Here is a 13,978-nt window from a genome sequence, read left to right as displayed (position 1 = left end):
ATTGGCATGGTTGGGACATCGCTGCTGAATTTTCAGAGTATTAAAATTAATGTCTTTGTTGCAGGGCTGTGACATAGCTACTGAAATAGACACCATCTATCTACCAGGCCTCTAAATTGCCTTGATTACCAAGAAGTGATCCATTAAGCTTTCTCCTTACATGTCTGCTGTCTCTTTAGATGTGGTCTGCACATTACATATGTTTCCTTCAAGTCATTAAGGAAACTATGGTAAAGTAGAAAATGCCCGGCTTTGGTGTCAGAATGCCAGTCCTACTACTCACTAGCTCTGTGATCTTGGGCAACTCACTTAATGCCTCTGAAACTCACTTTCCTAATCTGTGAAGTGGGCAATTACATGCCTGCCTTTTGAGAGAATTAGAAATAATGGAAGTGGATTAGTTAAGATTCTTTTGGTTGCAAGCCATAGAACCCCACATTGGGTAGTTTGAGCACAACCACCATGAAAGGGAATATTGATTGGGAGCAGACTTCAGGCTGTCACAAATGCCAGGCAAGACTTGAGCAGCCACACTTTGGGGAGGGTGAAACTGGGGCAGCACCATGGACCTCAACTGAGTCCCAGACTCTAGGGCTCTGTCGTTGCTATGACACAGACCCAGAGACTCCCAGCTGTCTGGTGTCTTGGTTTAAATCTCTCAGTTCCTGGGAGAGAACTGTACTAGTTTAGCAAGTGAGCCCAGGACCTGGCTCACAAGGGAGAGGAGTCTTCCTGGGACTCACCCCTGTGTTTTAGGGACAGTTCTCAGGTGAGGCAGGGGAATGCGGTGAGCGGGGTGGTCATTCCAAGGGCCGTGGAGAACACATCGCAGAGCCAGACACACAGCACATCTGTGGCAGTGATGAGTCTTCTCTGCACTGAGAGGCCTCCTGTCTGGGTTGCTTTTTGTTTGGAGGGGCTGGGTGGAGAGGGGAGAGTGGGGGTTGGTTGCTGTTGCTGAGCAGGTGCTTCTCATGACTCCCCTTTGGGCAGCCTGGCCGCCTGCCTGTGTGCCGAGGAGATCTACTGGTTTGTCAGCTCTGCTGAGGGAGCCAAATGACTTCATTCTAATGGGGCATGATTCAACGCAGGGGAATAGGTGATTGATGAAATGGGACCCAAATGGCTTCAAAGAGTTCATTTATTTAACATGGGTAAGCAATTTGCTTCTAGGAAGACTTTGACTCAGTCTGACTTCCATTATGCAAAATATCCCCAGGAATCTCTTCTCTTAAGATTCATATTGGTCTCTGAGTTCCCCTCTTACCTACTTAATCATCAGTTTAGCAAGTATTTGTGGCAGCGTTTGATTTGTGCCAGACACTGTGCCTGGCTCAGGACACTGCTGCTTGCCAGGAGCCCTCAGCCTTGTAAACAGGTGGCTGGCACACCAGCTCTGGGGGCTGGAGGAGGGCATCTTTATCAGTCAAAGAAGGGCTTGCTGATGAGGTTTGGCCTGAGCAGATCCTGTGAAGTGCCCTGGAGTGTGCCAGTGGATAGTGGTAAATGACAGCACTGGGTCTCAGGGGATAGGCATTCCCCCTGGGACTCTGATGGAGGGATTTCCCAGTCCACTGAGTTGGAAGGGCAGGAGGAAGGGAGGAGGGCAGGAGCTGAGGAGAATGGTGGCCTGAAAATTCCGAGGAATCTTTGGAATAGCTGCCAGAAAGAAGAAAAGAGCCTGAACTGATATCCAGGCCCTGGTGTGGCAGACAGTGGGCTCTCCTCCTCTAGGACTAAGAGCCAGCCTGCAGAGGTCCGTTAAGATACTGGGTCCCACATACATACATTCCTGGAGTCTCTGTGCCATCCATCAGAAATCCATATTTATTGTTTTTTTTCCCCAACCTTTCTTGGTTGGCTTTGAAGTTACATACTTAAGCACAAATTCTGACTGTAGCAGTTACTAGCTTAGTGGACTCAAACAAGTTACTTCTGCTCTCAGAGAGTCAGTTTCATCGTCTGAAAAATGGGAAGTTCCCTGGAATGCTGTGGCAACTAGAGATAATATGTCGGTAGCTAGTATAGCACTTGGAGTATAAGAATAATAGTAACAGCTGACATATATCAAGTGTTTGCCTCGAGCCGGGCATCATTCTGAGAACTTTGTCTGGATTAACTCATTTAATCTCTTTAACGCTCCAGGACATATGTAGAATTATTATCACTACTTAGAGGTAAGAATATTGACATACAGGCCCGGCACGGTGGCTCACGCCTGTAATCCCAGCACTTTGGGAGGCCCAGGCGGGCGGATTGCCTGAGCTCAGGAGTTCGCGACCATCCTGGGCAACACGGTGAAACCCTGGCTCTACTAAAATACAAAAAATTAGCCGAGTGTGGCGGTGTGCACCTGTGGTCCCAACTACTTGGGAGGCTAAGGCAGGAGAATTGCTTGAACCTGGGAGGTGGAGGTTACATTGAGCAGAGAGCGCGTCACTGCACTCTAGCCTGGGAGACAGAGAGAGACTCCATCTCAAAAAAAAAAAAAAAAAAAAAAGAAAACAAAGAATATTGACATACAGAGAAGTTGAGTAACTTGTTCAAGGTTGCATGGTTCATAAAGTCACACACTCTTTATCATCACTGCCTCTCATGTTAGGTGCTCAAGAAACAATAGATTTTCTTATTTTGTCACTGGCTTTTCTTATTTTCTTTGGCTGACCTTTATGTGGCTGACAGTGATGATGTTACCCTTGCCAAGCACCCAGATGCATTGTATTTAAGGCATCTATTATGGGGCAGTGATGGGTGGGCTGAAGAGCATGGGCCTTGAAGCCCACACCTGGCCTCACCATCCTGACCTTGATCATGAACAGCCTTGTGTGTCAGTTTCCTCATCTCTAAAATGGGGAGTGTAGTAACACGTAAGCACATTGGGTCATTGTGAAGATTAAATGAGAAAATGCCTGGAAAGCACTTAGCATGGTGGCTGACACACTGGCCCTGGAGAGCCTCCTTGGTCTTCATGTCCTCTTTAAATCCTCCTCACTCTTCTCTGAGGTCCTCTGGCTGCACACGTGGTTGTGTGCAGGTGGGAGCTGAGAGAATCCCACATGATACTGTTGTTGTGTGCAAAAGGCATTTGGGAACTCCTTGTGCCAGTGACATGTGGCATGATTTACAAAAGGGCCTGACATTTCCAGCAGTCTGGATGACTAACTTATCATGACCAGACTGGTGGTTTGGCATTTAAAAGCTTTAATTGGCAGGTGGTGCCTTGGCCTTGTTTTGTCAGGATTGGAAGCACAAAAGTATTCTCCTGGATCAGGGCTTCTTCACCTTTCTTGCCCTCTGCATCCTTTTGGCAAACTACTGAAGCCAGAGACCCCTATCTTGAAAAAATGTTTAAATGCATACAATATATGTGTAGGATACTAAAGGAAACCAAATATTTTGAAATTAGGTTATCAAAATATAAAACAATTATGCTATGGAAATGGTGCTTCTTTATTAATATGTTAAATAGTAAGATATGGTGGTGAGTATAAGTAACTACCGTAGCTATGAAGTAGTGATAAGAATGAATATTTTGAGATATCTGCATCACATACAAAATAACTATTTCTTTTGATGACAAAGTCAAGGTAATACCACTAGTATTACTATGGTTTGTAGCAATAGCAGTATTCCTTCAATTCATAATTGAAGGTAATGCTAAATTTCAGTTAGAGGTTAGTGGAAATAGGGATGTAATTTTTTTCCCTTGCTCGTATTCCTACAGCCTGTAAATTTTAATCAAGTTGAAAACCCCTGTCGTAGGTGGTATCTTAGCTTTAGGAGAAAACACAAGTCAATGTGAACTACAAAGGCTGTTTGCAGCCCCAATTTCTTCACGGACTGAACATCCGCCTCCAGCATTTAGAGAGCATTTAGTTGGTGCTAGGCATCGTGCTGGATATTCTGTATGCATTAACTTTAACATTTTTTCTTATTTTGAAATAGTTTTAAATTTGTAGAAAAGTACAAAAATAAAGGATTGTATTTTTTTCTGAGCCTGCTGAGAGAAAGTTGCCAATGTGAAGCCTTGTCCCCTCTGAATGTGCTAGTGTATATTTCTTATAAACAGGAACATTCTCCTGTATAACCTCAGCCCAGCCACTACAACCAGGAAATTAGGCTGGACTGATTTCCTTCATTGCTGCCTTCTAATCCTTAGACTCATTTGAATTTCATCAGTTGTCTCAATAACACCCTTTGTAGTGAAAGGATCCTATTCAGGATCATGCCTTGCATGTAATAGTCTTGATTCTTTAGTCTTTAGTTTGGAACAGTTCTAAAATCTTTCCTTGACTTTCATAACCTTGACACTTTTGAAGTGCCTGGGCCAGTTATACCATAGAATGTCCCTTCAGTTTGGGTTGTTTGTCTGGTCTTTTCTTGCTGATTAGATTCAGTTTATGCATCTTTGGCAGGAATATCACAGTAGCGATGCTATGTTCTTCTCATTGTGTCCTGTCTGATGGTACACAGTTGGATTTGCCCCATTACCGGCCATGCTAACTTTGATAACTTTATCAAGATAGTGTCTGCCAGGTGTCTTGACTGTCTAGTTATGCTTTTTTCCCTTTGTATTTAATAAGTATTTTGGGGGAGGTGTTTTGAGTCTATGTAAACATCTTGATCTTCAAACTTTTACCTACTAGTTTTAGCATCCTTTTGTGTTTCTTGGCTGAATTATTTATTACTGTGATGGTTGGTGAAGGGTGATTTTTCTAATTCCATTATTCTTTTTACATTTATTAGTCATCATCATTTTTCTATAAAGAAAAACCTACTCTTTTCCCCTCCTATTCATATCAGTATGGATTTATGAATTCCTGTTTTATTTGGTGGGTTATAATCTGTTACTCTCAGTTATTATCAGTGGGTTATAAACCATTACTCATTATTTCAATGCTCAAATCATCCCAGATTTGGCTTGTGGGAGCCTTTCCAAACTGGGTCTATGTGTCCTTTTGACAACATTCCATCATTATTTAAGCATTTCTTTAAAAAATTTTTTCAGCTTTGAGTTATAATTGACAAATTAAAATTGCATGTATTTAAGGTACACTAGATGTTTTGATATATATGTACATTGTGAAATGATCACCATAATCAAATTAATTGTCATATCGATCCTCTCACATTGTTATCTTTTTTTGTGTGATGAAAAAACCTAAAATCTACCCTCTTGGCACATTTCAAGTGTAAAATACAGTATTTTTTGTTTGTTTGTTTGTTATTTCAGGGTCTTGCTCTGTTGCCCAGGCTTCAGTGCAGTGGTATGATCCTAGCTCATTGCAGTCTCAAACTTCTGGGCTCAAGGGATCCTCCTGTCTTAGCCTCCCAAATAGCTGGGACTATAGGTGCATGCCACCATATCCAGCGAATGTTTTTATCTTTTACTTTTTTGTAGAGGCAGGGGTCTCACTATGTTGCCCAGGCTGGTCTTGAACTCCGGGCCTCAAGTGATTCTCCCGCCTTGGCCTCCCACAGAGCTGGGATTATAGGTGTGAGCCGCTGTGCCTGGCCAGGGTATTGTTACATATAGTCATCATGCTGTATATTACATCTCTGGAATTTATTCATCTTGCGTAACTAAAACTTTGTTCCCTTTCACCAACATCTCCCATATCCTCATCCCTCCAGCCCCTGGCAACCACTGTTCTATAAGCACTTCCACATTTTTTGGCACAATAAAATGCTATACACATATCTTTTATTGTTCCTGATTTTCCTTGTCCTAATATAGGAATCAGCCATTTCTCCAGGTATCCCTGGTTCCTTACAGTACACAATTTATCTTTCATCTGCTCTGTAACTCCATAAGGCAGTGGTAATTGTCCACCAGTTTTACAGGTGAGAATACCAAGGCTCCTAGTAAGTAACTTCCCAGAGTCTCAGAACTGGTAGGTGGCAGAACCAAATTTTGAACATTAAAAAATTTCACATTTGTGAATGTGAATTCATAAAATGACATCCACATTTCATAAATGAGGAGACTGAAGCTCATAGAGTTTTGTTAAGCTACTTACCCAAGATCATACCTTCAGTAAGTGGCAGAGATCCAACTCAGATTTCTTCATCATCACTGTGTTCTGTGTTCTGGATGCCTCCCAAGAATACCTCAGTTGACCTCTTCTACTTGACTGTAACTAAATCCCTAGTCCCCAGTACTTGCCAGGTTTTGGTTTGTGAATTTCTCTTCTTTGGAGCAACAGTGAATATGGAAAGACATTTTTTTTGTAGTGTTTTAAAAATGATGACCAGCAGCTCTGAGGGATAACAGACTCATGATGGGCTAATCCCATAACTGATGCGTCTTCCTAGCAGCTGTTGGAAGCAGTATTGGAAGCTCAGCTCTCTGCTTTGTTCTGGGATGAGTGATGGGCAGTCATTCCCCACTCCTCCTGAAGGTGGTGCTCTCTGACTGTGGCCTGAGCCAGAGCCAGGCACAGGGCCTCTCTCACCTTCGTTTGATTTTAAAAACCGGGACTAGCTACATATGTTTGCATAATGTAAGGATGTACTCTTTCAAAATTCTTTCCTTAATGTCAAATGCCCATTGTCATTTCCAGGAAAAGAAACAATCATCAGACTATGAAGAGCTGATTCAGGTCTTAAAGAAAGAGCAGGACATCTATACCCATCTGGTCAAATCTCTGCAGGAATCAGACAGGTAAGGGTTTCTGTCTGGACATCACACATGTGAATGCGAACACACACACACACACACACACACACACACACACACACACACACACACGCACACACGCATACACGCACACACCCCTTCAATCAGTGCTGATCTCTAAGGCAGCAAAGCCCTGCCAGTTTGCTTATGGAGCTTATAAAGCTTGGGTGGCGACTGCCCTATTTGATAGTCACATATACCTGTTTTTCTATCAAGAATTGTCTGATTTTTGGCAACAAAATTGATTACTCAGGTTTTAAAATCATGATTACTTAGGTTTTAAAAATAATTTATTATATATTTAGAAAGTGCTTCTATGTGTATTATCTCATATGATCCTCACAGCCTTTCTGTGAAGTAATAATAATGCTATCCCTGTGTTTTCTATAAGGTCATGAAAACTAAGATAGGGTAAGTGACTTGCTCAAAGTCACACAGATGTCAAGTGACAGAACCCTGGGACTCAAACAAGTCTCCCTATCTCTGCAGAATTGCTGAAATGAGTTGCTGCCAGCAAGGTGTGGTGGGGAGAGCCAACTCTAGGATAGAGGCCTTGTTCTAGCCCTGACTCTCCCACTTTCTAGCTCTGTGTCCACAGGCAAGTGCTGCTCTGGGCCTCTGTCCACGTGTCTGTACACACAGGGCTGGCCTCAGGGACTTCTCAGAATTGAGAAGTCCTTTTTTTTTTTTTTTGAGACGGAGTCTTGCTCTGTTGCCCAGGCTGGAGTGCAGTGGCAGGATCTCGGCTCACTGCGACCTCCGCCTCCCAGGTTCAAGCGATTCTCCTGCCTCAGCCTCCCAAGTAGTTGGGACTACAGGCACGTACCACCACGCCCGGCTAATTTTTTGCATTTTTAGTAGAGATGGTGTTTCACCATGTTAGCCAGGATGGTCTCGATCTCCTGACCTCAGGATCCACCCACCTCCGCCTCTCAAAGTGCTGGGATTACAAGTGTTGGTCACCACTTTCTACACAGTGGGATGGGTACAGCTGAAAGGATATGATGTCTGGGATTCATTTCCAAACAGTACAGAAGCTGAGGAAGTGGATGGGGATATCAAAAGAACAAGATTGGCCCTGGCTCTCTGATTGTTGGGGCTGGGGTATGTGTAGATGGGGGAGAGGTTCATTACAGTAGTTTTTTTTTTTTTTTCCTTTTGTGTCTGTCTAAAATTTTCTATAATGAAAAGTTAAAAAAGAATCACCCCTCATTTCTCCCTCTCATATGTCCTCTGCTCTTACCATAGTGAGCTCTTTATCGTTCCCTGGGCTGTGTGTTCCTGCCTGTACCTTCACCTGTGTTTCCTACCCTTCTATTCCCAACCTTTCCTCTACTTTGTCTCCTCCCAGTCCTTTAGAATTTAGCTTGAATGTTACCTTTGTCAGGCGGCCCAGCTAATCCCCAAAACAGTTGCCTCTCTGTGTTTCTGCCCTGCGTGGGGAGGTCACCTTCTGTAGCCGTCTGTGCCTGCTCTGCCTCCTCACCTGTGTTGGAGCTCCCTCAGGGCAGGGGTCCCACCTTACTGTCTCTGCTCCCCAGGGCCTGGTACAGAGTAGGCACTTGGGAAATGTTCTGTGCAGGAATGCCCCTCCCTGCCATGTTGATCTTCTAAATTATGAGATAATTTCCAGATTTTTTCATAGGAAATGAGTTTAGGGAAAATGAAAACATGCTGCTGAAATTCTGGGAGTAGGCGTCACTCTCTGAAAGTGAGTTTTTTCAAGAAACCTCAGCTGCTGGTCATTTTCACTTGGCGGGTGGTGTTGGGGGAGGTGGGCAGGGGGAGCGAGCAGTGGGGGGCACTGGGGATTGAGTCATGTGTGGAAACTCACAGAGGGAGTGGACACATTTCATTTCAATTGCGCAGCTTCTCTGGGTAGGAGCCAGGTTGATTCTGGGTACTGAGAGGCCTTGTGGGTGGATATGGTTGCTCCTGAGTCTTCTCAGCTTCATGAGGGGCTCCCAAGTTTCACAGGCTCTTTCTTAATGAATGAAAACTTGGATGGGACTGAGGCGGGTCAGGGCTAACTCGGACTAACAAAGACTAACCAGGACTAACAAGGTTTCTTAAAAGGCTTCCTGTTCATCTTCAGACTTATAATACATTTAGTGGGAGACAGACCTGGGTCCACATCTCAGCTCTGCCACTCAGCAGCCCTGAGCTCTTGGGTAAGTAATTTCTCACCCTGAGCCTCAGTGTGTTTGTGAAATTGAGATTGGCTGGTCTGCCTACTTACCTACCTACTTAGATGTCTACCTGCTTTACAGGGTTGTGTTGAAACTAGAGAGGACACTGTGTAAAGACCTAATACTTCCTGGCATGTAGTAAGCACTCAGTAAATGGTAAGATTTCTTAAGAATAATGACAGCATGAAAAGCTTACATATGTCTCAATATTTCATCATGCATAAACTTAGTTTACAGGAGGTTTTTGAATCCTCAGACCTTGGCATATCCAGAGGGCAGAATGTGGGCTAAGGGAGGTAGAGCTGTCTTCTGTAACTCCAGCACTGTTCACTCTGAAAATTGACAGGAAAGGTGGATGACCCTGAAGACAGATGATGTACTGTGATTAAAACTGGAAAGGGAAGTCAAGAAGGGAGGAAACTCATTGTGAGCAAGAATATGGCTGATCCTTTCACTTTTACTATTTATTCTTCACAGCAGCACTTAGAAGTTGGTAGATGATCCCCAAATTACAGAAGTGGAAACGTGCATTCTAAGACACCCGGTGTTCCTCAGTGAAGGATTATCAGTGCTTAGGTCGTCTTGGCTCCCAACCCAGGTTCTTGCTGATACACTCCCCATCTTGAGGACTAGCACAGTTTCCCTGTAACTCAGGATTTCTCAGCCTCAGCAGTATGAGGCTTTGAGGCTGGATAATTTTTTTGTCATGAGGGCATGTCCTATGCTTTGTAAGATGTTTAACAATCCCCAGCCTCTACCATGGGAGGGTCGGCACACCTGATCCTCCCATGCCAGTTGTAACAACCAAAAATGTCTCCAGACATGGCCAAATGTCCCCTGGCGGGTGGGGGGCAAAATCATCTCCAGATGATTATCATTGCTGTAACTCATGAAAATCAGCAATCTTGGCTCATAAATATTGTCTTCTGTATGGGAGTTGTTAGAGTATGTGGAAGGAAGGAAATGATGTTTGTTGAGCATCTCATATGTGTTAGCCCCTGTCCTAACGTCTTTCCCATGTAATGTCTCATTTATTCCTCAAAACAATCGCAAAGCAAAGGTATTATTATCCCCATTTTGCGTGAGGAAATCAGGACTCAGTTAGTTGAACTGGCTTGCCCAGTAGTGGTGGCGTGCTATTTTGAGCTTCGATCTCTCTGACTCCTTGTTTCTGCTCCTGTCTGCCCTGCCCCAGTTCCAGGAAGAGGAAGGTTTTTGTTTTTTTTCTGAGTGAAGCACCTTTTGTTCTCCCAACTCCTCACACCTTGAAAAGATTCTCAAGTTGGGAAAACATAAATGACAGACACAGGAGCAGCAGCTGTGTACTTTTCACCCTGTCAGAAAATGGAAGAGGGAGTGAAGCAGTTAGCTTTCCCCAGCCCTAATCGCAGGAGCTTCTCTAAAACAGTCTCTTTTTTTCTCCCTGGTTAAATGCCTCTGCAGCACGACTCCATCCAAGCGAGTGCTGTGCTGTGATACCTCTGTGAGGTTTTTCATCAGCCTTACAAATTGATCATTATGATTGTCTTAAAATGGAACTAGGTACAAGTTGCTAGTAGGGCCCTTTCCCTTGCGTGAAGACTGCTTCACAATGAACTGTCCTCAAAGCAGCAAGCATAGAAGATTAGACATAATGGTTTATTTTCCTTCCAGTGTGTGTTGATTTATGTGTGCAGTTCGATGGATGGAGCTGGAAGTCTCTAAAGGAGAAGCGGGGCTTCTTTGAGGAGTCTGGCACACATATTTGGAGCAATTGCCTCTAACCATTCGGGGGCTGTTGATCCCTTTTGAAAAATCTGATGGAAGTTTATAGGCCCTCTCCCTAGAAAAATCCACAGATTCATTCATTTTTTGCAGATAATTTCATGGCATTGATGGACATTTTTAGGGAACCATAGATGCTAGTTGGAGAATGGTAGATCTCTTGATACCTAAAAAAGAAGCCTTTCTGATTTGTTAATGTGTTTCAGTAGTCTTAAAGATGTTCATATACTTTGACCCAGTAATTGCATTGCTGGGAATCTTAAGAAAATAACCTGGATGTCAAACAAGGCTTTAAGCACAGAGATGCACAGTGAAGCATTATTTATGCCATTCAGATGTCAGCTGGGGTCTCCATGTTCTTCTGAGAGCTGGATTTAACTGGTTCTGATCTCTGCCATTTCCACATCAGTAGGAGTCCAGAGCTGTTCTTATGGATCTGCACTGTCCAGTTCAGTAGCCACTAGCCATGTGGCTGTTCACATTTAAACTTACTGTAAATTTAATAAAATTAAACGTTCAGTTCCTTGGTACGTTAGCTACATTTCAAGTGCTCAATAGGCACATTTAGCTAGTGGCTACTGTAGTTGACAGTGAAGATATAGAACATTTCCATCACTGGAGAAAGTTCTGTTGGACAGGTTTCCCCGAGATTAATGCACATTCTGGGAGGTGTGCATTTTCTTGGTCTCCTCTGGGTTTTGGGCTTCTAGTCCATGCAAGCTCTCTGTACAGCTTAGCACTACATCTCCTCTCCCGGAATAAAAATCCACTCATACTATGCATTTCTGAGTGGTTAACCCACCACAGTGGAGTTTTGTTGGCCCCTAATAGATTAGTCCTTTTCTCCTTCTTCTTGTTGACTCACTCTTCCTTTGTTTTTTTCTCTTCCCACCTGTCCCCTACCCTTAACTTCCAGTATGACTTTTTCGAGGAGTAACACAGCAGGAGTCCTCTGTCTCCCTTTCTTCTGAAGCCCGGGTGCCCAAGTGACACTCAGGCCCTGGGGAGCCTCCCTTTCTATACCCAAGCCCTCTTGGGGCATTGTTCAGAACAGAGACACATTCTGGAATGGAGAATTACATTATTTTCACCTAGTTACGCCTATAGCAAAAATTTGGAAATGACCCAAGTATCCACTAATAGGGGATGAGTTAAAGTAAGTGGTGGGACATTCACCTGGTTTAATATTATATAGTCATTAAAAATGATTTTGCAAATAATTTCTAAAATATAGGGAATTATGAAGTGAGGAATGCATATCAGCATTGTACGTCTAGTATTATTTCAGCCATGTAAATTACGCATAGGGGAAAAGATTGGAAGGAAATCCAGTCTGCCGTGTGTTAGTTGGTAGTAGGAGCATGATAATTTTTGTTTTCTTTATACTGTTGTATTTAAAATTCTCTATAGTAAACCTGTATATACTTTTATAACCAGAAAAAAACACAAATGACATAAAAATCACAGGAAGGCTTTCTGGGCTTTGCATCTAAAAGTACAAATAGGTCTGTTTTAAAACTTCTGGTGTCTTGTTTTGCCAAGTATCAACAACCTGCAGGCTGAGTTAAACAACATTTTTGCCCTGCGGAAGCAACTGGAGCAGGATGTGCTTTCATATCAGAATTTGCGGAAGACCTTGGAGGAGCAGATCAGCGAAATTCGGAGGCGGGAAGGTACAGACTTTATTCTATGTGCTTCTCTTTGGTTTTTCTACTTGGAGGGCATGGACTGAACTTCAGGAGAGTCCTAAATATTTGTTAAGGGATGAAGCATACACGGGGTTTCATTTGGAGATCCTTTTTGTGGTGACCATGCTGATGTTAGCCTTCCTAGTAGAAGAGCCCAGTAAGTTGTACTAAATTCTGCAGAAGGTCAGGTGCAGGATTGCTTCTTTGCTGCCTCTACTGTTTTCTGCATCATTTGATACTTCTAGTTCCAAATATCCCTGGGCACTTGTAATCCCCTTTTTTGGGAAATTGCAGCCCTCACTGCCCAGAACATCTGAGTACTGCCTACCACAGCACCTATTGCAGAGAGCCCAAGACTGCACACATATATGGGTGAGATGCTGTTTCAGGTTGAAGCACTGTTTTTAGTGCTGTATATGCATTAAGGGAGGGCTACAAGATGAGGGTCCTGTGGGACTTATGTTTTCTGTATTCATCACAGTAATATTAAGATTTGACCCTCTCCCCTGGTAGAACTTAAGCCCTTTAAAGTTTGGGTTGGTATGTAATTCGCTTCTGTATCTCTAGCCCGGTGCCTGACACATATGGTAAAAATTGGTAATAACAGTGGTAGGTCTGACATCTCTTGAGCATCTGCTGTGTACAAGGCACAGTGCTAGGCACCTAACTTTTCACCTGTGATCTTCACAGTCATCTCACTAGGTAGAGTAAGTATTAAGTTCATTTTACAGATGAAGAAACCAAGACTCAGCTGGGGGTTGACGTGCCCAGATTTCAGCCAGGGCATCTTCCTTTAAGTCTAGCTCTTTGCAGTATTCTGCACTGTATTTTAGATGTATCAGCTCTTACACGTGTGTGTTAAATGAGATACTGTTTGTGGATATGCCTTGCTCAGTACACATATACACACGTCTTCCCTCTGCCCCCCACTTCTCCCCTTCCTATTAGAATTGACCTTTGCTGCAAAGGAAACAGATTCTTACATTGGTGACCAGAGATTCTTCTATCTTAGCACTAGCAGGCACTTTCTGCACTTAGTGTGCTTGTTTCCCATGAGGGTTCTGGGGCCAGTAAAAAAAAAAAAAAAATGATCAGACACTTTTATCTCCCTTGAGTTCTACCCTTGAGGGTCACATCTAATTTTTCTGCGTTTTCCCCTAAACGGAATCAGTCCCTCATTTAAACTGAAATCACCATTTTCTTGTGCCATTCAGAATGGTCTCCAGGCACAATACTTGATATGCAAATTATAATTCACAGTTGGCCACAGTGAAAACCTACAGCCTAAGACGAAACCATACATTGAAATATCAGCCTGTTGAGAAAGGGAAAATTAATTTTGCTCCAAAGGTGGTGCCTTAAGCCCCCTCTGTGTGCTATGCTCCCTTCCGCCCCACCTCCCCCATTCACATTGCTTTGGATGGATTGCACTGGGGTCAGTCTTGGGAGGATCTGTTTCTGATATTCTTTTTCTCCTCCCCCTCCCCACCTTTTTTTTTCTTTTTTGGGCAGAAGAATCATTTTCACTTTACAGTGATCAAACATCTTACCTAAGTATTTGCCTTGAAGAAAACAATCGGTTTCAAGTGGAACATTTTTCTCAGGAAGAACTTAAGAAAAAGGTATTGACCTATTAACTTTTAGAGCTTTTCTTTTCT

At 43.3% G+C, this 13,978-nt stretch overlaps 1 protein-coding gene across 10 annotated transcripts in view; it reads left to right on the top strand.

Annotated features, from left to right (window-relative positions):
* Nucleotides 1–13,978, top strand: part of CDK5RAP2 (CDK5 regulatory subunit associated protein 2) — a 188,681-nt gene that overhangs the window by 93,518 nt on the left and 81,185 nt on the right. For 6 of the 10 annotated variants that reach the window (XM_055351808.2, XM_019033869.4, XM_063696730.1 and 3 more), the window contains exons 15-17: nucleotides 6,564–6,664; nucleotides 12,175–12,305; nucleotides 13,833–13,942. In XM_055351808.2, coding sequence (XP_055207783.2) covers nucleotides 6,564–6,664; nucleotides 12,175–12,305; nucleotides 13,833–13,942 — 342 coding nt within the window. The remainder of the gene's footprint in view (nucleotides 1–6,563; nucleotides 6,665–12,174; nucleotides 12,306–13,832; nucleotides 13,943–13,978) is intronic. The other 4 variants (XM_055351809.2, XM_063696731.1, XM_055351807.2 and 1 more) reach the window with 1 other exon arrangement.

This window comes from Gorilla gorilla, chromosome 13, assembly GCF_029281585.2.
Source record: "Gorilla gorilla gorilla isolate KB3781 chromosome 13, NHGRI_mGorGor1-v2.1_pri, whole genome shotgun sequence".
Classification (NCBI taxonomy): Eukaryota; Metazoa; Chordata; class Mammalia; order Primates; family Hominidae; genus Gorilla; species Gorilla gorilla.
Note: the sequence above shows the minus strand (reverse complement) of the source record. Positions and strands in the feature narration are given on the sequence as shown.